The following is a 26,380-nucleotide window of genomic DNA, read 5'->3' on the forward strand; positions in this document are numbered from 1 at the left end:
GGCCCATCTGGAGTGTGGCAAGAAGGCGAGCTCATTGGCAGTTCTGTCAGAACGTGGCCTAGTTCCTAAAACCTGGCATGCGAATTAACATGAGGAAGGGCCAGTGCCCAAGCCGGAGGACAAGCACGGCAGTAGCCAGGGAAGCTCCTGGGACCGCCTGACGCTAGCGAAGGAAAGATCTCAACCAACTCCCTGAGGGTCCTCCGCCCCCTGTTCAAGAGTGACTCATTGCAAAACTCTTCAATCGAGGCTACAACCTAGTCACTAGCTTTGAAGTTCCTGAAGGGCCAGGACACCACTGTCAGTTTCAGAGTTAGATCTCCGATGTTTAACACAGTATCTGGAGCACAGGAGGTGTTCAATTCACATTTGCTGTACGAATGGAATATCTACTGAACTGTCGCTCATTCCTGCATTCATAGCACGACAAAGGGTCACACACATGCAAATAAATTAACCGAGCATGTGGCAATATTTTCAGAAGAAACCGCATCCTTGAGAACAGCACTGTATTTTATAGTCTAGTAATTGATATTTATCAGCTCAAGTGACTATAGCAAGTCAGTTGTACCGACAGAGAAATCTTTGCAACACCCACTGAAGCACAGTTGAAAAATGAAGTGATGAGCTAAAGATCCCTCTCTCTCTTTCTCTTTCCCTCTCTCCCTCCTCCCCCCTCATCTCTCTCTTTTACCCTCTGAATTTTTCTAACCTGACATCCATTCGACAAATATTTAGTGAATATTTACCATGTTTTGCCAAGTTGAAAGATATTGGCTACAGCTCTGAACAGCTCCAATTATTCGTAATTAAGTGCTCTAATTAGAGGTAAATACAAAGCATATAACGTTATATAAAGTAAGCATACGCTAAATACCAATCTTGCTTTTCAGCTCATAACCAAGCTAAAAAGGCAATGCTTAGTAATGAACCATACAATTTTATCATGAGGGGAAAATGCCACCAAACTTCATAATTCTGGAGAGAATCAGAGAATCTAGGTTCTAGTACTATTTTGCCTCAACTAAATGCATGACTTTGCCTAAGTCATTTAATCTTTAGGAATCTCAAACACTTATTTTTAAAATCAGCATTAGACAACTTGATCATTTAAGATTTTTCCCTCAAACATTGTGAGATTCTATAAGTCTTCCAGAACACTTAGATTTCAACTATTACGTATCGCTTAGGAAACCTAAAAAATGCAGATCTTTTTATGGGTAATAGTTAAATAGCCACTGTTAGATTTTTACTATAACTAACCATCTTCCAAATATTTATAGATATTAACGAAGTTTCATGTGACCACTGCTGTCATTATATTAAACTCATAAAAATATCTTTAAGACTCAATATTGTTGGGGCACCTGGGCGGCTCAGTCAGTTAAGCATCCAATTTCAGCTCAGGTCATGATCTCACGGTCTGTAAGTTCGAGTGCCATGTCAGGCTCTGTGCTGACAGCTCAGAGCCTGGAGCCTGCTTTAGATTCTGTGTCTCCCTCTCTCTCTGCCCCTGCCCTGCGCTCTCTCTCTCTCTCTCTCTCTCTCAAAAATAAATAACATTAAATTTTTTTTAAAAAATTCAAAAGAAAAAGACTCAATATTGTCATAAAACTATTCGTTTTAAAAGTACAAAGTATTGAAAGATGAAAATATGAAAAGCTTTAAAATATATCAGAAATAACACTCCTTCTTTATCTATTATTGTGCTGGTGAAAGATATTATTTTGAAAAGGAGCCATCTGTCATAGAGATGAGATGCATGTATTTCACAGAAAACAGATACAGTAAAACCAAACAGAAAGTGTTAAAGAGTGCTATTTGTATATACATGTTCTAGTCAGATGTAAAGGCACTTTATATTCATTTATTAAATTCATTAAGTATGCATAGGTGTCTACCTACCAAAATTATGTAAGTAGAGAAGTGCCATGGGTGCCTGGGTGGCTCAGTCCATTAAGCATCTGACTTCAGCTCAGGTCATGATCTCACGGCCCTGCGTTGGACCCTGCATCAGGCTCTGTGCTGACAGCTCAGCTTTGGATCTTCTGTCCCCCTCTCTCTCTTTCCCTACCCCACTTACTCTGTCTCTCTCTCAAAAATAAATATAGATAAAAAAAGAAGTATCATAACATTCAAATGGAAAATGATCTCAAAATATCTAACTCTTTAAGACTCTAATATCTTGTATGAGACCCATGAACTTGGCAGTGCTTTCACAAACTAAATGTTTTCACACCTTTTGACTTGTAAACACAAGAGCAAGGCACTCTTTAAGGATTTTTCACAACTTCACTGAATAAAATGCAATCAAAACAAAACATTTCCAACAAAACTTTTTGTATGCCATATATCACATTTCTTACAAATATGACTGCATGTTACTAATGATAAGGACAGAGAAATTAAAGGGATATAATTGGCATGAGTATATGCCCAGAAATAAAAAAAATAATTGCTAGTTTCTTATCATAATTATTTAGTATGATCTAAATGTTTATGATAGAAAACTGAATATTAAAATAATTAGTATTCAAAATGATCTTTCCTTTGATGAAACGTATGGGCAAATTCAATTCACTAGAAGACCATGGATTCATTTTGGTGGGAAGTTACTGTGAACCTAGAAGATAAGGTTGCAAGTGACAGGAAGGCTCCCTGGGCCCCAGCGTGTTAATCCAGAGAGCAGGTGACTAAGAATACCAGTAATGCCTGAGGACTAGCCTTGCGCTGAGCTGAGGATGAGCGAGCCCTCCTCTTCTCTCCTGCCTTTTAGACATGATTGTTCCCAGGTACTATTTTGAAATAGCTAACGGCTCTCTGATGTTTTGCCTCCTCTCTTCATCCTTTCCCACTTCTTAATTTCTCGTCCATGATGGCCCTAAAGTCTTCAGGGTCTCACGTGTTCCAAAGTCTCCTCCATCCATACCAGCCTCATGGGTGTGGGACTTGACTATCGCACAGGGCTCTGCACTAAGATGGGCTCCACACATGGCTTAATGCCCTGCTGCATATTAGTTATTCTTAATAACCGTTGAACAAAGGGGCCACAGTTCTATTTTACTCGGGGCCAAATAGCAAAATCATGTAGCCAGTCTTGCCTCCTATCCATCATGATCCAGTGATCATTAGCAACTGTGCAAAAGAATAACCTTGCATGAATATCGAGTTATCCCTCAATTCTGTCAGAGATGGGAGTTCCTCAAATACCTACTTAGGACCTTTGCTTATCACTTCACTGCTCTAGAATTCTGTTACTTCATTTACAAAATAAGATCAAATTATGAACTATAAGTCCCTTTCCTATCTAAATAATGACACTACATACGTAAAAACAAAAACAAACAAACAAAAAAACTAAGGGTTTTCAACCCAGGCAGAGGAAAACATAACATGAAAATAATTTAGACCATTAAATAGTGTGCTACCATGGTCAATTTACTTAATTCCAACTGCATGTTTTTGTGAAAATTAAATTTATTCATCAAACACGTACTTACTATCATGATACCTATCACCAAGTTTATAGAATTTTCATCAATTATCACGTCACTCCAGTAGACTACAGCCCCAAGAGGACAGGAACTCTGTACATGTTCACATCTGTAGTCAGAGGACTTGAACACAGTCAATGCTCAAAACATATTAGTTAAATGCAGGAATGTACACTTGAAAGAACTGAGTACCTACTAAATGTTAAGTTAGTGTGCTCAGGACTAGATATCCAAAGTTGCAGAAGATAAAAGCCTCTACCCTCAAGGTTCTAATATTCAAATGGGACACAGAAAGAAAGAAACCATCATAGACTGCTGTAATCAATACTTGAACAGAAGCATGTTCAGAGTACAAAGAAGGAATCCTTTCATTTTGGCTGGTGGTATTGGGATGGGCTTCACTGAGGAGACAATGTCTGAACTAAGTCTTGCAGCCTGAGTAGAAGCCCAGGTAAGTGAAAGGAAAGCGAGAGGCGGTGCAGTGGAGGACGTGAAAAGACATGGCAATGAGAGAGAAGTTTGCCTGAACAAAACTAGAAGCGCTTCAGATGACTGAACGCCACAATTTAATCTGTGGAAGATAATCCCAAACAAAGATTGGAAGATGAAAAGGAGCCAGAGGATGAAGATCCTTTTTGTGTGATGAATTTATTTGGAAGTTTATGATGAGTCATTGTAGGCTTTTAAACAGGGAAAAGGACACAATCAGAGTTGTATTTGAAAGATCTCTCTTGTTACAATGTCAAGGGTGCAGTCTAGTTTAATGCCCAGGCTTCTGGGTAAGAAGTCTACATTTTCTGTTCAATACTGAGGCAATGGATGCTCATATCAACCACAGTTGGATAAAACGATACAATCTACAAGAAGTCTGAGAAAAGCAAAGGACCTGGAAATGTAGGCCATGAATATATAACTAGAAGAATTCTCAGCAAAAGAAACACTGTGGCTCATAAAATAATAATAGCAGCAACAACAAAAACACAAGATAAGTCCTGGAAATCTGAAACTTCTTCCCAAATTAGTAAACAAGTCAATAGTATAATAAAGAATAAACAGATAAAAGGGATCAAAATGCCATGTGAATAACGTTGGTGACACTTGAAGAGAAAGAAACTGAAAGAATGGAGAACTATTGTGTAATTCAAGGTAAATAATTTGTTTTAAACATGGGTGGAGACCAGTGTTTACTAAACATGAAAGATTAGTATCAGTAGAGGAAGGAATTGTTTTTTTTTATGCAAGAGGTCATTGTGAATAATGAAAAAAAAAAAAAAAGAACACAAGTTACCATAGAAACCATTTTAAAAATACTGAAGCAAACTTCAATATAAGGAATTTAAAATCTTACATAAATCATTTGGCCCAGACCCTATTTTAGGCAGTTGCCAATTTCTCCTTTTTCCAGATATTTCCATTCATTTGACTACAGACAAATAAAAAAATTATGATTTGCCTATTCTCAACATTATGACAAAGCTGAATATATTCTTATACCATAACTTCTTAACTGTCCAAATGAGTACATGATTACCTGAACACCTGAGTAATGACTGCTTGATTAAATTGTAGGATGTCATACAAAGATCAGGAGCTTTGTATTTAGGCGCGAATACCATGTAAAGAATCTGTCAATATTCTCATCAGCCCCAATTAGAAAGAAAATAAAAGAGAAAAATAACTGCTCAGAATATGAACTATTTTTGTAAGGCTCTTAAGATATAGGAGATAGGGGCACATGGATGGCTCGGTCAATTAAGTATCTGACTCTTGATTTGGGATCAGGTCTTGGATCAGGTCAAGATCTTACAGTTCTTGAAACTGATCCTGCGTTGGGCCCCAAGTCAGGCTCTGCACTTAGGATTCTCTCTCTCTCTCTCTCTCTCTGATCCTTCCCTGCTCTCTCTCTCTCTTTCAAAATAAATAAATAAACATTTTTAAAAGATACAGGAGAAATTTGTCACTTGAAATTTAAAGTCTAGTATGTTTTTCCCCTTTATAGGTATCTATTACCCTAAATTACACATTAATGGAACTAAAGTTCATGGGCACCAGTGTGGTCTTCCTCCTTCTGCAAGAGGTTACCCCAAGAACCCATTCTGATCCAACACAAGCAGGGTTAAATAGCCACCAGCACAGTGAGTTTTCCTCAATGCAAATGCAGTTTTCCCAAATTCAAGTCCTTTTGGGAAGGGTACCATTCCAGTCTTGGGAAGGGTACCTCCCAGATTTCTGGGAAGAAATCCCAGAGTCCTCCCCATCTTTCAGATAACCCACTTACAGTGTCATACCTTCTCTTTTCAAGAAACTATGCCCTAGAGGAACTAATTAAACAATGACCAAAGCAATGAAAATACATGACACTGACTCCATGAAGATTTTCTCCAAAACACAAGAGGAATGCTATTAACTTTGTTATGTGGAAAGAACCTAGAAAAATGATGTCAAGGTGTGCAAGCGGAGATTTTGGAGGGCAGGAGGTGCACAAGGAAGGAAGGCACTGAGATGCGACAGTCACACACAAAAGGGCATCAGTGGGAGCACTGTTCTCATGAGGACCATCGGCTCCATAAGAACGCAGGACTTGTTAGAGCCAGAGTGAGAGGCATTTTATTCTTAAGATGCATTTTTGACTGGGCTCTACATGAAGTACAGAATTACACTTAATAAATTCTTAAGGAATTGCTCTTATCCAATTAACTTCCAAGAATCTTGCAACTCTTTATGGGGAATGCACAGGGTTATTCTTTTATTCTTCCAGAAATGAATTTGAAACTATATGCACATGTACTTGGCTCACTCAGGCCTGATATTTATATATATAAACACATAATCTTTTTATATACTATAAACATTTGGAAGCAGGAACATAAAAAGAATGTTAACAGCATTAACATAATTGATCACTCCCTCCTTGAATTCTTTCTTCTCTTGGCTTCCAGATCTTCCTTCTTCTTTTTCTTACCACATAGGCTGCAGCTTCTCAATCTCACATATGAGACCCTCCTCATTCCTTCACCACCTCATCGACCAATGGTGGATGATTTTTCAAACCTATGTTCCCTATGTGTCCTTGTTCTCCAGGTGGTGTCAATCAACCCCACAGCTTTAAATACTGTCTGTGCGCTCAGGATCTCCAAATACTTTCTCCAGCTGTGTCCTCTCCCTTGATGTCTACAGTCATATATACTCAGTCACTTTTTGGGCTATCCACCAGCCTTCTAAAATGGAACACATCCAAAAAAAGCTCTTGAGTTTCCTCAACCCTGTTCCCAATAGTCTTTTGTCTTATCTCATTTCAAAATGAAAAATGAGGGGGCCAACTTTCTTTCCTCTCTCTCATGTACCACATTCAATCCATCAGAAAATTATTTCAGCTTTACTTTCAAAATAAATCTAGATTTTTACCACTTTTCTCCCCCTCCACTGTTTAGTATCTAGTCCAAGCTACCCTAATCTCTCTTGGTGGTTTACCCAAATTACCTCCTTCTGGGTCGCCCTGCTTCCACCATTGAAAATCAGTATGATATTACATATTTATATTGTATTCACTCAACAAATACTTATGAAGAATCCACATTATGAAATGCACTGCCTAGTCAATCTGTAGGGCACTGATGTGAAATTGACTCAATTTTTGCCTTCAATGTGTTTATATTCTGAGTGGTTGGATTAGCCACACGCACATAACATAACGCAAAGCAATACTAGATAATTCCTATTATAGTGCTACAAAGTGCTAAAGGGCTTTAGACAGAATTTCTGATTTTATCAGCAACAGAGACTTCATGGAGGAGGCTGAATTTAAGTTGAGACTTGAAGATAAGTCGGGTTTTAGGAGGAGCCAAGAGAGTTCATTCCCAAAAGCTCCCTAGAAGATCACAGAAGAGTCAGGGCATCTTGAAAGCATTGCAAATAGTGGCATTTGGTAGATATCTAGGGCTAGGTAGGGGAGCGAGAGGAGACAAATGCTGGGCAGTTAAGACACAGCTTGAATAAGGAAGCCAAGTCAAGAAGTTGGGATTTAATAAGGAGGTCAAGAGGTCAAGGAAGATTTTCATCACGGGAGTGACAAAATTAAGTGGTATATTAAAAGGAATTAATTTGAAAGCAATGTGTAGGAATGCTTTATGTTTTATTTGTAGGCCTCAATTGCTCTTAGGCCTAGAGGCCAGCCACATACTATATCAACAGCAATATAGAGTACCCAAACTGCATATTTAAATATATTAACCCATATATAATTTTTGAATTGATTTGATTTACATTTGACTAGTTGAAATGATTATACATTTGTAAACCTCTATTAATTTTTTTAAGTTTATTTATTTATTTTTGAGAGAGAGACAGAGAGGCAGAGAGAGAATTAAACCTCTGTGAATTTTGATTTAGCAGTTTTCTTTTTCTATTTGAGAGCCAATATTTTTGCAGGCCTTTGAAGATCTTAAAGGCCTTCAGGCACCTTCTCCATAACCCAGGATAGGTAAAACAGCTCTGCAGACAGGTTTGGAGGACAGGGCATTCACTATATGAATGTATAACTTATACACTTTATTGCATTTAAAAGTAATATGAACATGTAATATGCCGTTAGGAAGGAAAAATATCTTTAAAGCATGAAAGTTAAAAAAAAACAACACATGCATCTGAGAGCTGAGCATAGGCACTGGTTCGGCTGGATGTGTGTCCTTAACATGATTTTATGATCATAACCCAAGTTTGATTAAAAATAAAATTCACATTAAAAAAATATTTTGAAGGGGCAAATACAGTGGGATTCCATTTAACTGGCTTCCTCCTTGGCTTTTACATTATGTCTTGACTAATTTCATCTTCAATTCATTAATTTAGGGATTGTGATTTATCCATTTATTCATTAAAGATTTATTTAACCATGATGTTCCAAAACATAAATAAATGATCACTGTTTTGTGCTGCATTTTGCTTAGTATTTAAATTTGAGATAGTAGCACACAACATTCGTTGTAGGAAGAAAGAGATTAAACCAAATAGAGAATTTCATCCTAAATACAATAAATGGATTTTTGGCAATATAGGAAGAGTCATTAAGTCAGAGTAATAAAATTTAGAAGTTAATCTCTCAAGGCACTGTAAAAAAATGAGAATCCTCATAAATGACAAACCTTTCCTTCTCTGATGTTTATTTAATGTTACACTAAAGGAAATTATGCCATTTATTTATTAATGTTGATTCTACTATTTTATTTTATTATTTCATTTCATTTCATTTCATTTCATTTCATTTCATTTCATTTCATGTATTATTTATTTTTGACAGAGAGAGAAAGAGTGTAAGTCCGGAAGGGGCAGAGAGCAAGGAAGACACAGAATCTGAAACAGGCTCCAGGCTCTGAGCTGTCAGCACAGAGCCCGATGTGGGGCTTGAACTCATGAGCTGTGAGATCATGACCTGAGCTGAAGTCAGACGCCCAACTGACTGAGCCACCCAGGTGCCCCTGATTCTACTTTTTGTTAGCTGAGGTTTTATTTTACAGTATAATAGATTTATAAGAAATGTCATATTTAACCAAAAAAGACTTTAACCATAAAAGCCATTTTAGAGGGAGGCATGATTAGGTTTTACTGAACAGTTAGCAAATTTCATAGATACGTCTCCAAGAATACGTATTTATCCCTTTTCTCATTTCTTTCGCCTTGAATTTATTCACAGGTTTAAAAATAAAAACTCGACCTTGCAATCAGTAATCCTCCTTTTTTATCAAAGTAATCTCTACACAACACCTTTGCATGCACATTTTGAATCTTCTCTGGCATTTATCACTCATTTTGTAAGTTTACACTGATGCCGCCCCGGCTTACAGTAACAAACACTGATATGTCCATTTAAAATTCCTTAAACTTTGATAGATTATCTTCAAATGAAAAAAAATGTATTTGATAAAAGCCATTCAACAAATCTTTTTTAAGCTAATGTTATGTAGCAGCATGATGACATTTACAGAGATACTGTCATTGTCTTAAAGAAATTTATAATCTTAAGAGTTCAGACATGTATCTTTTTTTAGATGTGACTAACAACTGAAATGACTCCATAAGCCACCTGTGAAATGGAACCCCTTAGCCGTTAAAGAGCCGAAAAGATATATATTAACAATGTGCTTTTAAAATTTTAATATTCTTGTATCATACTATTGTCTTGTATTTGCTTTTAAGGTTATATTTAAACTGACGGAAGTTACAGAAACCTTCATTACTCTTAGGAGCAAACGAAAGTCTGCATTGCAGTCTGTCTGCTCATCCATAATTCAGGATCCCAGCCTAAAACATTATGCTCAAACAAGCACAAATATTGGCAAAGGTGAAATATTGAACTACTACAGTAGCAGCTAAATTATGTAGCAATCTGTGTATGTGTTTCAATTTCCTAGCACTAGAAATAAAAATTAAAAGCAGAAAAACAGTCAACAATTATGGTTATAAACTAAATAAGCAAGTGAGCAAAGCCAAGTTGCCATTATGCAAAGCTACATGATTTTTATTAGTTATACACAGATCCAATAGGACAATAAAACTCAAGAGGGGGAAAAATAACACAGTTACTTGGATTATCTAAGAAAAAAAAAGGGGGGGATTCTAGAAAAATGTCCTCATGGATCTGAACTTTGAAAATAGCAACTCTGGTTATATTTTAAGTTAACAGATTTATTTTTCCTCAAATATATTCTCTCATCTGTCTTCATTATCTGGACAATAATGCTAGCCCTCCGTTAATTAGCACCATGGTCACTGGTTTGGAGGTTCCAGCAGGTAAGAACAGACACTAAGTACCCTTGACAGAAAATAGATCTCCTCTGTCTGGGGAGGTTGACTCTTGTTTGGGCTCAAAGCATCAGCAGGATGCCCAATGAGAACTGAGATGCAGTGGAGACACAAACCTTGCCAGCTAATTCAGCACAAGTAACCCAGCAGATCAATATGCTAACAGATATATCCACCATATCACCTTCTGTTACATTCTGTTTCCACTGCTGTAGGCTAGCTCCACTGCACCTTGTGGGAGTACAGACCTTTCATTTTGCTGCCATTAATAACGTGTGTGTGTGTGTGTGTATGTGTGTGTATATATATATATATATGTATGTATATATATATATATATATATGTATATATACAGTAGACAAAATTCCTGAGCATTAGATATTTATCATTAGTTTTTAGCATCAATTATATATACATATATAATATGCATATATATACACGTGTATATATATAATTGATGCATATATGTATATATAATTGATGTGTGTATATATATATATACGTGTATACACATATATATATATGTATGTATGTATATATATAATTGATGCTAAAAACTATATGTATATATATATAATTGATGCTAAAAACTAATGATAAATATCTAGTGCTCAGGAATTTTGTCTACTGTCAAATGGTAGAAGGTTTATTGTTCTGAGTTTGTCAGATACCCTTATCACATGTTATAATTCTTCCTTTTACTAGAAAGGAAAAAGTAATTAATACAGTGAGTATAGTCACTTTATTATGTAATAAAATTACTAGTTTTATACAGCACAGGATATATAAAACTACTAACATTCCTTCTCAAATCTGCATGGCTAGAAAAATTTGCAACAAATTATCAAGCCTATGCCTCTTCATCCAATTTTCTTCCATGGCTATTTGAACAGCTCATTAGATGAGAGTAGGGTTTTTAAAGCACTTTTTGTCATCATCTTGCTGAGCTTGAAACAATCCAGAGTGTGAGCAGTCCGCATTTTACAGGTGGGGTCTCGAAATGCACAGATGTTAAAATGGGACAGCCACTGGGACAAGCCAGGCGTGGGATGGGAGTGAGGGGCTCCAGTCCTTCCCCTACTCCACACACTTCTCAGGAAAAACCACATATCTATACACTACAGAAATAATAAGAGACTGAGGCACAGTACTCTTCCCTCCCCTCTTAACCTAACCACTACCTTACTAAAAAAATTTCAAAGCAAAATAAGAATAAAAAGTAAACACTTTGTACAATCATAATCTGAATCTTATTTAATCTTTTTCAAATTACCCTGTACAATTTCCCTTTATTGTGTGTGTATATACATATATGTGTATATATATACACACACACATATGTATGTACATATATATGTATATGTATATGTGTATATATATGTACATATATATGTACACATACATACATATATATGTACACATATATACATATACATATATATGATCCAGGGAATTTTCATATTTAATAAACTCAAAGGAAAATCTGCTTTATTACCTAATTATCTTCCTTATCTTTTGTAAGGGGCCTCTGGTTTCCTTTCCATCTTTTTGTAAATGAGGTCACTGAGGCACAACATGGCTCAGGAATTTGTGCCCAGGAAACAACAAAGACAGACACAGACAGAAAAATGGAACTCTAAGTTCAGTATTCCATCTACCCAAAAAAAGATGTACAATTTAAACTGGAGATCCTTAGCATTGTGTAGACATAATCAGGGTTTGTTTGTTTGTTTGTTTGTTTGTTTGTTTGTTTTTGCCCTATGGAGGAGGTCTATGCCCACATATTCAGCAAGGATCTGTTCTTTTATTTAACCAAGCTCTTTCTGGTGTGACGATGAGATCTTCCAGCAATAAACTTGAAATAAGTGCCACTGGCACTGAAGCATCAAAAACCAGCCCAGGACAATCGACACGCATGGGAGCCTTGTGATTGCAAGCATGTCAGGGACAGTGGTGGTCTCCGGTCTGACATGGAGAAACGTACAGCTCCACTAAGCTCATGCCTTTCTGTAGCTGAGAGCACGCCCTGGGCCATGAATGTCCAGAGTTTCACCTGTATTTGAAAGTCAAGAGGGCTTACCTGGAAATGACTGCTATTCACATCAAATACACTATAAATGAGGAAGGTGGGATTGTAAGAGATTAATATGATGGTCGCGGTAGAAAACCACAGCAATCGCTTGCTTGCTGGAGATACTCGAAGAGCAAAAAGCCAACCTGTAACACTACTTTAGGCTCTCCTGACAAATACCAGGAAAAAAAACCCTATAAAATTTGAATATGTTTATATCCGTTTCAAGTTGGGGAGAGGTAGCATTAGGACTGTGACAAGGAAGCAATATTTTCATAGTCTTCTAAGATGGTTATTTTTATGGTTTAAAGAATATACATGTTTCAATGCGTGTGTAATTCACAATTACGAATTAATCTATAAGCTGCTATAACATTTCACTGCTAATTGTCTTCTAGAAAAGTTGGCTATTAGAGAAAGAACAGTGGTGAGGAAGGTGGTTCTAGTCCACACACTGCCACTCGCCATTAATCCCGTCACGTCTTAAACCCTCTGCACCTCTTTGCCCCTCATTTTGCTAAAAGACTTTCTAGATCTCTGAGGGCTTCCTAGTTTGGATATTTAAACTATTAGTTGACTTATCTGACCACAGCGTACAATTTTTTGTCACCATCGTCATGATACCCTTGTGCACTGTCACGGCACTGTATTGTCATTGGTGACTGAAGGGCAGTTTGGCGATAACTGAATTCCCAGCTAGACACTGAATAACCACTAAAGATCACACTAATGCAGACATAAAACCAAACAAAGAGGTTTGTCTTTGTCTCTTTTCTACATGAAAAAGATAGCATCTTCAAACAGCATGACTAGTCTGAAAACGCTAGCATGAGAGACGTCATTTTGTGATCCCTTGCTGTAGTTTCATAAAATTGAATAAAAGTGCAAGCAAATTGAAAAGATCCTGAGTTAAGTTGGTATTTAAAGTGTACTTTAAAAATACAGAACAAACCCTGACATTTCTGTCCCTTACCTTGCAACCTTTGCATCACATTGGCAATGTCCCGGGGAGACCGTGAGGCCGTCCTGGAGGCAGCCATGCTGTCTCCCCCAGCAGGAAACCGACAGCAGACACTCTTGTCCCCAGGCGATGTAGCACCATATCACTCACGAAAACATACTGGAGCTTTCTGGATCTATTCGGTCGTAAACGAATCCCCAGCGCTTGCAGCAGCTGGCAAGGAGATGGCACTTCCAAGACTGAGCCACTTCTGTTCTTTCTTTTATTTTAAGACTGTTCTCTTAAATGAACTCAGGAATCTGAAAAACAAATAGAAAAGGTACAATATTAAAAAAAAAAAAAACTACATAGGTCATCCTAGTGCTAAAAAGAAAACTATTTGTATTCAATTCGAATAGATAATTCATTGCCAGGTAAAATATTTACTAAGCACTATGCAAATGCTAGGAATTCTTATATTTGAGAAAATAAATACGTACATGAGATACACATAATAGAGTTGGTTGCTAAAAAGGAAATGTTCACGTATTCCATGTTTTCTCTTTAAACTATAATCTTTCTCCATTGATCTATGAAAGTGAATGTACTATGAAGTCCAATACTGAATCTTATTTCTTAATCACACTAATGCAGACATAGTTCTCTTATATATGCTATTTCAGCCTGCTTTGTGCGTATATTTTGCTGTTTCATTTGTACAATTTCCAGGTATGAGATTACATCTTAGCTCCTAGATGGGCACTGAGTAATGTACAGAATTGTTCAATAACTGTATTTTACACCTGAAACCCATACGACACTGTATGTTAACTACACTGGGATCAAAATTTAAAAATAAAAACTTAAAAAAAAATCTTAGCTTCTAATAACAATTTGATAAGTGAAAACAGTATAAGTGGAAAAGTATTTCATTCTAAAAATGTGCGTTTCAAACATTCTGTTTTCAGACGTCAGCATGGATTTGATTTAGCTTCTTTTTTTTCCTACACAGAAAGACTCCAAAACAGGTTGTAAGGCTAGGGTTAGGGGTGGCTTGAGCAGAAAGGCCATTTTCTTTCTAACCCCATCCTGAATTCTCAGCTTTGGTCAAGTTTAATTCATCATCCTGGACTGGGCAAGGAGACAGAAAGGTTAAGAGAGTAGTTGAAATCCTGACATTGAGACATTTAGTTTGAAGAAGGATTTCCTAACCCTAAGGTTAGGTGAAGAGAAGGTTTCGCCAGAAGTAGGATAAATAATGAAGAAAGGAGCGGAGGTTGAACATGCACCCAGAGACAGAAACTTAACCAAGGGTCCGCACACCAAGGCATTAATGCACACTTCTGCATTATGAGGAGGAAGGTGAAGAAAAAGAACGGGCCGGGGGCAGGGAAGGATGGTACAGACACACCTGTAGGGAAAGCACATCCATGTGGGACGGGCCACCTGCCAGAAGGAAAAAAAAAGAAACCAAGAGGAATCGATGAGTGCTATTGACAACTATATTATAACCTGAATGTGTGGTCATTCAAACAGTATGATTTATGAGACAGAGGCTGTGTGATAGACTATATTATAAATTACGACTGATTTTAAGATGGCATTATTAATATTAGCATGCATGGGTATCTGGTTAGAATGCATGAATGCAAAGCTGATAATACCTGTTTTAGAACGCTATCTCAAAAAGGATGCAAAACATTGCATATTGCTGCTGCCCTATGGAAAAAGCATCCGAAAGGTATAATGGAGCGAGAAGAATGTACTTGATCACTTAACAAGTTAGGGTGAGATGGTGCAGTGAAGTAGCCTTAACTGGTAAGAAGACACAGGCAGACTTCTCTTGGCTACTTGAAAGGATATTTAGTAGAAGGAGGACCCAAAACTTGGCAGCTTCTGGGCTAGAGAGGTACCTTTCAACGGGTGGCTTTCCAAGGGATCCTCAGAGGAGAAATAATTGTTTATGGCTGACCTGGCATGCATCAAGGCCTTTAGCCTTGCTGGAATTATGTGCCTATTAGCAGCCCTCATCTCCTGGGGGAAAATATTCCACTTGCCCACAGGCAAAAGCTACCATAGTTTGAAGACTAGTAACCAGTGGGAAGTGCCTTGAGGATACTACAAATGGGTCCTTTAAACTGTTAGAAAGTGAACTTCCCCAAATGTAAGAATATAACTTTCTCTAGCTGGCTAGAAAACTACATATATACTAAGTAGAGATGAAGGAAGAAATTCATGTTAATTCAGTTATCCCAAGCCAGCTTCTGATCAGCCCTGGAGTTCATAAAAGTCATGACTCCCACCATCAATCAAGAATTATGGAATTAAAAAGGATTTCTGTAAGTCACTGCATTACAGATCACCATGTTTCTACCCTCTTCTCGTTCACATTTATGTTATATAATAGATTAATCTCCAACTCTCCTCTCCCTCTCTTTTATACATATAAATATATATGTACATATATATACATGTAAATGCATATAAATGTATATATATATAAATATATATGTACATATATACATATAAATATATGTATACTTGATACAAATACTTGAGATATATATATACATATATATATTTATCTTTTGAAGGCCATGTTAAACTCAGAATTTCTCTACTTATGTCTAAATTCAGGTTACATATTCAGTCTTACTTCTATAGTATAACAATTCATTCTGAGTCTCAGAGGTCAAGGCTGGGGGTACCAAGATGAATATGACATAGTTTCTATTTTTTGAGGAGCTTAGAACATAGTGGGAGATACAACATATTAAAAAATATATATATATATAACAATACCACGGGCAAGTCCAAATACAGAGATGGAAAATACAAAGGGTGGGCACTAAGCCAATCGGAAGGTTCTGGAAAAGTGTCCTGGGAGGGAGCTCACCCCTGAACTGAATCTTGGTAAATGAGCTAGTCAGGAAAAAAATATGAAAGACACATGCCAGGTGGAGTGCATAACTTGAGCAAAGTCATGGACACAAGAAACAGATGATTCTATGTGGGAAGCACCAAGAGTTGGATCACGAAGGACTCTCCCAGGTGACATTCTGGAGCTGAGGCTGGAGAAGGAGGTAGCACCGGACGGTTGAGGGCCCTGTGTGCTATGCTCAGAAGCTTCGTCCTGATTCTCTGGGAGGCAATAGGAAACCACTGGGGGATTTTAAGCTAGAAGTGCCCAAGTATAATTGAGATTATTCTAGGTACAGTTTTTAAGAGTGTATTTGAAGGAGACAAGACTGAAAGATTCAGAAAGATCCCTAAGGAAAGTATCTCAGGAGTCAAGATGATGACAGACTAAAATAAGACAGTGAGTACAGGATAAGATCTGAAAAATCTCTAGGAGGCAAATGTGTAGTAGTTGATGACTGGTCAGGGAGGGGAGATAGGAAATGGACAATTGGGTTGTCAAAGTGTCTCGGATAACTCTCAGGATTCTGCCTGGAGATTGCGTGGGTCGTGGTACCATCAACTGAGCTCAGCAGCCAGAGGGGCTGTGCAGATCTTACTTCCAATATCTTCACCTCACGCACTCATATGCTTGCGGTAACAACTTCGCCCTTGTGTGGGGCACTGTTAGCTGAGCAGATCCCAAGGATCACTAAATACCTGGCCCAGGCCCCCCACCCTGCTTGAAGCCATCCTTAAATGCTCCTGTACACACTGAGCACTAACAACCCATGTTATTATAAGTATAATTTGTCTTATATTCACCACCACTGTTAGTCTCACACTCTAAGTAGACTGTGAACATTCTGCAAGGGTAGAGGCTATAACTGTTCTCACTCTGACATCTCACCATCGATGCCAAATGGATCCCTGAGAACATCCCAGGCCCTCAACAGACATTTTTGTTTTACAGAAAACCCCTCCCTCCTCACTGCAAAAGAAGTAAATGCAATATCCTTCCTTTTTCAGACAGAAGATAAAATATTTTGTTTTCATCATATGTGCATTTCCTCCTTCGTGAAATTCTGATAGTCTTGCTGTTTACTGATACTTTCACTCAGGGGGACATATAAGAAATTTCTAATTAATCAAACAAATAAAATAAGAAGAAAAGAAAAGGAAACTGGGGGTCAGAAGATATGAGTTCTAGGCTTAGCTTTGTTCCAACTAGCTGACTGAGTGTGAGCTGGAAGTCCCCAGTAATGACCTACCACAGGGAGTATGGTACCAAGACATCCACACACTATGGACTAAGAAAGATCTGGGGCAGAGTCTTAACTCCATCCATGTGACCTGAAGAAAAGTAAACTTTTCTGAGCACTTGTGGCTTCACATGTAAAATGAAGTCATTTTATGCTAAATTATTGGTTTAATTTTATCCTGCATCAATTTAAAAAGATAAACATGTAATATGCTTAGCAGACTGTTTGGCATGTAGCAGAGGTCCAGCAAATAACTGGTTTCCATTTTCCTTCCCCTGGCTTCAGTTTCTCTACCTGCAACATGAGCAGTGGAGAGGTGCCCTCAAGCGTGCTCCCCAGGTCCAAAACCACTGGCAGCACAAGTGACCACTAAAATAGCAGGTCAGAGGTCACAAAAGCTTGAAATTCACTCCTGGAACTGAGCGATTGTGGGCAGTTGAGGTTGTGGGCAGAGGAAGGTCCAGCAGCACCAACGAGCTCACTATTCCCAGGGAAATTAAAAGAGTTTTTAATAGGTGCAGGATATCGTGGGCAGTGAGGGGGACCGGTACTGGGATGGAAAGAGAGAATCAGGTAGACATTGATGGGTTGTGTATGAATTAGCAGTCCCGGCACCGTCTCCAAATCCTTCCAGGAGAAGGAACTGAGATCCGTCTGTAGCTAAGGCCATCCACCACTCCAGGCAGAGAAGTAAGAGCCCAGTACATTTCATACAGCAAAAGCGTATTGAGAAACTATTTGTAAAGGACAATGGTACTGAGTAAATAGCAGTGAACAAGACAGATAAGCCCCTCGTAGAGCTTCCGCATCAGAGGGGGAGATGAAATCGATAATATGACAACAAAGCAGGGTGAGTTCTCTCATGGAGAAATCCAGGGAACTGTTCGAGCAAAATGAATACCCAATCGATAACCATCTGCTGCAATTATTGTGCAGAATGCAGTGGGAATTTACACTGTCTGCTATTTGGGATTCTCCTATCTGAACCACACTCTTCTAACACCAGCCCCCGTGAAAAAAGCACACGAGTGAATCATCAAACCTGGACTTCTCTAGTCTCTAAGCAGAATGGACAACTCGCGGCTAAGGCAGTTTTTTGTTTGTGCTCCTAAAAAAAAAAAACGCGTTAGGAAAAACATTAGGAGGAACACTGCTAGGCCCTAAGAACACATCTTAAAGCAATGCAACTACAATTTTAGGTACTAGGAAACGATAACAGAAAATTCCAAACCCTGCAACCACCAGAGATGATGTGGTTCATTTCTAACTGAGAAAGATGCACTGAGACCATAAGACACAAACAGGGTCACAGCCATATGAAATATAAATATTACTGAAGTAGACATCTAAATATGTATAAGAATAGAGCCCCTATTAAAATTCACTATTAAGCAAAAATAAAAAAGCTAATAAATACACATCCACCCCTTCTAAGTCCTTTGCTGGAGTGAGTCATGTAAGTGTCTAATTTTAAAGTTAATTATTGTTTTTCTCTCTTCATCCTTTAGCAATGGTACTAATGAATAAACACTAAGATGGCTAAGCAGTAGGGAGAAAAGGGACATCTGGAGTTAATATAGATATATTACTAATGTATGTGTATGGGCTATCAGTGAATAGTACTGTTAATTATTCACTACTATGAAATGTACAGGGTAACAAATAAGAATTGGCCCTTTCTCTGGAAGAACAAACATGGAAACAGGTAACCAAAAGACTAAGTACAGAGCGGATCAGTATGACAAATATGACGTGTCATGATTCAACTTTTTGGGGGAAGGTTGCAGTATAAATCAGGCCCAAAGATACCTACTACCTTCCTCCCATACTTTGCTAGATAGAGTATATGTGGCACTTCTTGCCAACACTGGTTCTGGTTGGATTAGATCACAAGGAAGGACGCCTGGGACAGTGAAGAGGGGGAGAAACAGGATTCCCTCACAGGGGAGTCTTGGGCCCTGTGTGATTCTCAAGGTCAGGCCACGGGGTGTGGCTGCAGTATCTAGAGCTGAGAAAACGCCAGCAACTTTGCCCAGTCATGGGCTTCCTACATCCTGTTCAATTTACACCGCCTGTCGTTGCCAAGAAGCTATGTGTGCTGCCTACTTTCAGAGAGCAGGTCCCAGTGTGGTGCCCTCCACATTTAAGACAAGCAAGTCTTGAAAAATCCTGAATGGTAAACTGCCTTTTCCCAACCTCGGCTCCCTTGCAAGAAAGAATCAGGGACAAGAATTTGTATGTGGGGACAGTGAGAACAGAAACAAACCAGTTTGTGAAAAATCATTAGTCAAGAAAGATAACAATGAGTCTATAATGTAATAGCTGAGCAAGTATTTTCAAAGGCTAGCAATATTATTATCTGAGTCAGTCTGAAGATGTGCCTTTATCTTCAGCATGAAACATATTAAATTAGCATTGATCTGGTACACTTTGTTCTCAATTTGCCACCAAGTAAGGAACAGACTTAAAAACACAAGAAAAAAAAATAGCTATGGGTTTTATTACAATGTTCTGGCAATATTAGGAACTTTTTACCCATACTATTAATCTTTTTCATCATGGGGAACAGCAGGCCTCTTAAAAAACAATCCTCACGACTAATTAAATCAGCATTTTATGCAGATGTGGGTCATATTAATCTGTTGCTTAACTGAAAATTACTACATTTTTCTCTTGCACAAGTCTGGCTTTTGTCTACAAATACTTCCTTTAGTAAAGCGGATCTCAGATGAAGACAAAACTACACTCAAAAAGAGAAAAATAATTCGTTTAGAACTTTCTTAACGTTCACAGATGAATTTCAGATACAGACAGGTTTCCCACCCCAAGCTGCAAAGCTGAGAAAGAACATTCCAGGATGCTAACACCGGTTTCACAGCCGATGTTTCTCCCTGGGCTGGGCCTGAACTTGCAGCCTCCAAGCTCTTGGCACCCCAGGCGGCACACCTCACCGCGGTTGCCACCGGGCTTTCTTTGCTTGGCGGCCGAGAGCTGCTTTATTCTGCACTACTTTCCTGCCCTTTCGCCATGCACCTGCCGCCCTGTGAACCACCATTTCACAGAACTCCTCGGGCAGCAATGCAAAATTTCTGAAACGTGTCTTTCCGGGGAGGAGATGAAAGTTATCTTGCCCTCTAGCGTAGGCTCTGCCTGGAAGCAATTGCAAGGTGACTGTCTGAAGCCCGGCCTCTGCGAGGTCTTCCAGCCCTCGGCCGGGGCTACCTATTTCCCCTCCCCCCCCTCCCGCCCCCCTCAGCCCTTCCTAAAATAGTCGGGGGTGGAGGAAGGGAGGCTCCCAGAATTTGCCCAACGCCCTGCATCTCCCATCTGATAGTAGCAACAGTACCGGCCATCACAACAAGAGGGTGGCTGCCTTTTGCTTCTGCATCACTGGAGCCCAAGAGAAGTGCCACAAGCGGAAATGACAACGCGAGCGGGGGATATTAATAGGGATATCTACGTATGAGAAGCAGGGAGGACGCTCTCCACCTCCTTATCTCCTCATCCCTGAGTGTCACACACGTACGCACACCAGCACCGCCGCCACCATCGCCGCCCTCTCCCTCCCGTGAAGCACGCACAACCCCGGCATGCAAGTACAAACTTGCTCACAATTGCCTCTGCAATTTGTTCGGCGAGCACCCACATTAGCGCGCTCGCTCGCTCGTCCGCTCGCTTTCTCTCCCCTCTCCCTCTCCCCTGCCCTCCATCTCTCTTCCTCTTTCCTTTTACCTTCGCTCTCCTGGGCTCGTCCAGGTTCCCGGCAGCGAGGCGAGCGCGCGGCCAGCTGCGGGCCCCGGGAGCTCGGGCGCCGCGGCGGGGCTGCAGGGAGCCGGGCCGCCCGGGTTACAGAGTGCACAACACGCCGGCCGGCTCCCGCCCGCGGCAGATCCGCAGCCGCGCTCCCCCCCCCCCCCCCCCACCCGGGCCGCTCGCACGCGCGCTCACTCCTGCGCCCAGCTGCTCGGCGACTCTGCCCTCCCTCTGCAGTCGGGTCCTCCCCTCGGATGCACCCTGGGGTTTTAGGCCTCCCCCCACTCTCCCCCCCTTCCCCCCCCCCCCGCACGAGTGCTCCTTTCGGAGGGGAAGGTCGGCCCGAGAGCGGGGGGGGGGGGGGGGAAGGGGGTTCAGCGCCCCTGGCAGGTTGCCTTTGCTACCCTGACGCCGCCACACCCCTCTCCGGCCCCGCGCCCCGCGCCCCTGGAAGAGCCGGCGGCTGGAAGAGCCGGGGGCGGGGGCCTGGAGGCTCTCTCGCAGGCTTCCCCTACCTCCCGGAGACGCACGGCCTCCGGCGCTTCTCCGCAGCTGCAAACCCGAGCTGTGACCCACCCTCTCGGCGAATCTTTCCACGGGGTCCACCTCCCGGGGGGAGAGGAGGAGAAGGAATGGCCGAGAGCTCCGAGAAGGAGATGCGCTGCCCTAGCCGCTAACTTTTGCCTGGGGTTCCCACTGCCGGGTTGACCTTTCTAAGCAGAACCTGTCTTGAAAGGCTGGGGAGGTTCCCTGATGGTCCCAGGAAGGAAGTGATGCAGTTCAACGAGGACATTTAGCAGGCTCCTTTTAAATCAACTTTCACAAACATCATTAACAGCTGACTTTTCTGGCTGTCAGAACAGTGGCAAATAATTTTAGGGAGACTGGTCAGACTAGAGGCTTTTGTTGTTGTTTATAAAGCTTGGATTTCTTGAGAAGGCACTTGACATCTTAAATTCTCTATATTCTTGGTTACTCATTAAGATGATTCTGAAGAACCACCTTCAGTTTCTTCAGACGCACTGTATCCATGCCGTTCGTTGTGGAGCCGCGTGTCTTTCATCACAAGTCCCTCTCATGGTGTAGAGGAGGTCCTGGTGTTGCCTAGGTAGCATCCAGGAGAATCTATTTTGTTGTGGTTTTATGGTCTCCAAGCAAAGTCAAACACAGTCTCCCTCCACCAACAACAAAACCCAAGTCCAACAGGAGTATGGCAACTCAATGAAAACTATGTTGCAAGAATCTTAAAAATAACAATTATCCCTCGGGGGTGTCTGGGTGGCTCAGTTGGTTACGTGTTCCACATTGGCTCGGGTCATGATCTCAAGGTTTGTGGGTTTTAGCCCCATGTGGGCTCTGTGCTGACAGCCCAGAGCCTGGAGCCTGCTTCGGATTCTGTCTCCCTCCCTCTCCGCCCCTCCCCCACTCGTGCTGTCTCTCTCTCTCTCTCTCTCTCTTTCTCTCAAAAATAAATAAACATTAAAAAATTTTTAATAATAATAATTATCCCTCAGATTTTTAATCCAAACAAAACAGTTTCCTATTCTCTAAATTTGCTAAATGCAGGGACTGTCCTAAATTGATGAAGTTTCTCGTTGCTTCCTGCCTTTTGCTCACTTGCCACCAACACTCCACGATTTAGCTGTCTATTTCCTTCAAGTTCCTTCTTCTTCCAGACCCCATCAAAACCACAATATCTGAAAGGAATCTGATCCGATGTGCTGTTTTTCCTTGTATTTACATTTTTTTGAGACCAGAGAATTTCTTTTTTTTTTTAATTTTTTTTTTCCAACGTTTATTTATTTTTGGGACAGAGAGAGACAAAGCATGAACGGTGGAGGGGCAGAGAGAGAGGGAGACACAGAATCGGAAACAAGCTCCAGGCTCTGAGCCATCAGCCCAGAGCCCGACGTGGGGCTCAAACTCACGGACCGCGAGATCGTGACCTGGCTGAAGTCGGACGCTTAACCGACTGCGCCACCCAGGCGCCCCGAGACCAGAGAATTTCTAATGGTGGAATTCCTTACACCAGGAAGCTGGGTCTGGAGAGGGCGCTGTTTGGGTGAATCGCTGTCAATGTATACCCTGCCTCTACCTCTGGGTGACCATCATCCCAGAACTCATCATGGCGATAACCCACCACAGCCCAGTCGTTCAGATAACACCCTCTTCCTGTGTGGTCACCAGACTTAGATCCAACTTCCAGGCCTACCACTCACGAGGAAAGGATCCGACTCGGTTCTCCTCTCAGTCACTACCTTTATCGAACCAATTTACCCTGAAGCCTGTTGAAGACAGGATAAGAAGGTATTTTACATACTCACTGCTCAGTGTGTTAAGCAATTGCTTCCTTTTTTTAAATTTTTAATTGTATTTAAATCCAAGTTAGTTAGCATATAGTGTAATAAAGACTTAAGGAGTAGAATTTAGTGATGCATCACTTCCATATAACAACGCCCAGTGCTCATCTCAACAAGTGCCGTCCTTAATGTCCATCACTCATTCGGCCCATCCCCCAACCCACCTCCCCTCCATCAACCCTCAGTTTGTTCTCTTTTAAGAGTCTCTTAGGGATTAAGCAGTTGCCTCTTTAGGTTGACCCACTTGAGAAGTAAGTTGTGAGACAAACATTGCTCCCACCAACTGAAACTCCTTGATGAGACCTAGCTACTTTCTTCCTAGGCTCAGGCAGTGAGAATCTGGGGCCATCTGGCCGGCGCTGGTTGCCTGATGAGCTGACCTTCCACTCTCAGCTGATCTTCATCCTCCACACAAGGGCCAAGCACATTATAGACTTTTGGAAAGGCTGGTCTTTCTCGTATCCCCCTGTAGAGGTTTGTTGTAGCCCCATCATTCAACAACTTTGGCTTAACCGCCTATCAAATGCCATATGTTGTCCTAAGTACTGTGGCTACTTCCTGGTTCCTGCCTTCATGGAGGCAACATGATCAGGAATATAGACATTCATCAAAGAACCACGCGAATAACTATAAAACCCCAACCTTGAAGAAAAGGCAAGTGTTACGAAAACCTTCGGAGAATAGTTTAATTAAGGGATTAAATTAACTTAGTTTAATGATCAGAAAGACTGGTAGGAAGTGATGGGCAGAAGAAGGGGTATTAACTAGGCGAAAAAGGGGTGGGTTGTGGTGTGCAAACGCATGCCAAAGGAAAGAGCTCTTGGAAAGGCTCCATGGAAGAAAAGTACACAGTGCATTTGGAGAACTGAGGAAGACCACTGTAGCTGCAGAAGAGACAGCAAGGGAGGGGAAGGAGCTTCGGGAACAATGGGCCCCAGGAGGTTCCAAAGGAATGGATACACTGTGGGGGCCTGAAAGAGCAGCCTGCATTGATGAGTCTTTACATGGAGCCATTAAAGCATTTTCAGTAGGGTGGTGCAACATGATCAGATTCATGTTTTGAAATTTTCCCATTGGCTGTAATATGAAAACAGGCTGGGCATTGGAGCCAAAATGAGTACAGGTAGATGAGTTAGAAAGCTGCTACAGTGACCCTTTAGGAAGATCATAGCATTCATTATTAGAAGAATGGTGGTGGGTTTGAGGGGAGTTTAATAGCTCAAATATATGGGACGTAAGGCCATGTGTGGCCAAAGGAAATCGGAATAGTATAGGGGTTAAAGTCTTGGGTTTGGGGGCAAGAAAGGCCTGGGTTTGGATTCCAGCTCCATCATTAGCTACCAATGTGATGTGTAGCTAGTAATTTAACCTCTCTCAAGTTCAGATTTTACAAACCCACAAGTGGGATTATAACAGTATATCTCATTCATAGGGCTATTTCAGGGACTAAATGAGCTGATACCTGGAAAGCACTTCTCACTTCAGTGCCTGGCATGTGGTCAGGATATGCAATATAATTACAATCCATCATTATTATAGTTATTGCTACTATTCCAGATGCTTCTGAGGTTGTCAAATAAAGGGAAAACAGTGTCTACTTCACTTTGCAACAGGCTGATTGCTTTAGGATACCAGTTCCTAAGGGCAGAAAAATATAATCACAGGACCATCACAGGCCAAGAAACAGTTGCCAGGGTAGCAATCTCCAATTTCCTCTTCCACCAAGGCCAAGGCCTGTCCTCCTCATCTGTCTTCTTTTCATACTCTTTCAGTTTTCGTGGAGTCCCATTCTCATGCAGCTTGGCAGCTAGACCCCCAATATCCCTTCTCTCCATTAGTAGGATGTGCCAGAGAACGGCAAAAACTCACAGACTGGGTTCAGTTCAGCTTTACCCCAGTGGCTGCATCACTGTGTCTGTGTATTTGTAAATTTAGAGTTCTGGTACCCATATGAAATCTGAAAATAATCATTTACGTTTCTATCATTTCTCTTTTATGTAAGTGTGCTAATACTTGCCATAATTGAAATATGTCATTTATTTGTCAAAAGGATCAGCAGAGGGCCTTACAAGAAGTGTATCTTTATGGTATGAGAACATATGCAACTGAAAACTGGATTTTCCCTTCCACCTCCCTCCCTTAGTCTGAAGTCTCTTTAAAACACACTTCTGTGTACGAACGGGAAAACTTTAAACCAAACAGATTTCTTACTTTTCAAAGGTCAAGGGACTTGCTACAGTCAAGGTCTCGAGGCAGTCAGTAATGGTCTGGTTGGGTCTTAAGAGATTGGCAGCCCCTTACTAGGTAATTTCTGCTTGTGGAGTTTTCTAACAAGGGATGAAGGACAGACCAGGGAGGAAGGGCTCACTTCTGCTGGCAAGGAAGCCTCAGAAGGATTTGGGGTTTGAAGTACTAAGTTCACCCAAATCCTCCAAAATGGTTCTTTCCCAATTTACATAGCCCACTTTTCACAATAAAAGCCCTGGTTTTCACGTAAGAGACCTAGCAAGGCTCTGAATTCATCTTGCATTATAAAGTTGCAGCCTGCAACAACAGACCTTATGTCTGATTTTTGGTTGTACCAACAATGTGGCTACAAGAATAAGGGTCCTTTAGAAGCCTTATGGGTCTCTGGCCATGCCTTGATCCAAGGTTGTGAAGTTCTTGGGCTTGTCATTTTCTTTCTCTATGGTCTTGATTGTAATCAAAAGTAGCTGACATACTCCATAGTCCTCTATTCTCTTTTCTATTGCACAGCAGTAGCCAACTTGGGTTCCTGAATTCTTGACTTCAATAGGCCCTTA

The 26,380-nt window shown here is 40.6% G+C and overlaps 1 protein-coding gene across 11 annotated transcripts in view; it reads right to left on the minus strand.

The window, feature by feature from the left end:
- The window catches only part of SYNE1 (spectrin repeat containing nuclear envelope protein 1), a 472,738-nt gene extending 450,808 nt beyond the window's left edge, over positions 1–21,930 (minus strand). For 8 of the 11 annotated variants that reach the window (XM_047860302.1, XM_047860305.1, XM_047860304.1 and 5 more), the window contains exons 1-2: positions 21,196–21,358; positions 13,337–13,623 (exon numbers count right to left, since the gene is read on the minus strand). In XM_047860302.1, the coding sequence (XP_047716258.1) occupies positions 13,337–13,403 (67 nt within the window). In that variant the 5' untranslated portion in view covers positions 13,404–13,623; positions 21,196–21,358. Of the gene's footprint in view, positions 1–13,336; positions 13,624–21,195; positions 21,360–21,792 lie in introns of those variants that run through there. The other 3 variants (XM_047860308.1, XM_047860307.1, XM_047860298.1) reach the window with 2 other exon arrangements.
- Positions 21,931–26,380: the final 4,450 nt, after the last annotated feature.

This window comes from Prionailurus viverrinus, chromosome B2 (genome assembly GCF_022837055.1).
Source record: "Prionailurus viverrinus isolate Anna chromosome B2, UM_Priviv_1.0, whole genome shotgun sequence".
NCBI classification, from domain to species: domain Eukaryota; kingdom Metazoa; phylum Chordata; class Mammalia; order Carnivora; family Felidae; genus Prionailurus; species Prionailurus viverrinus.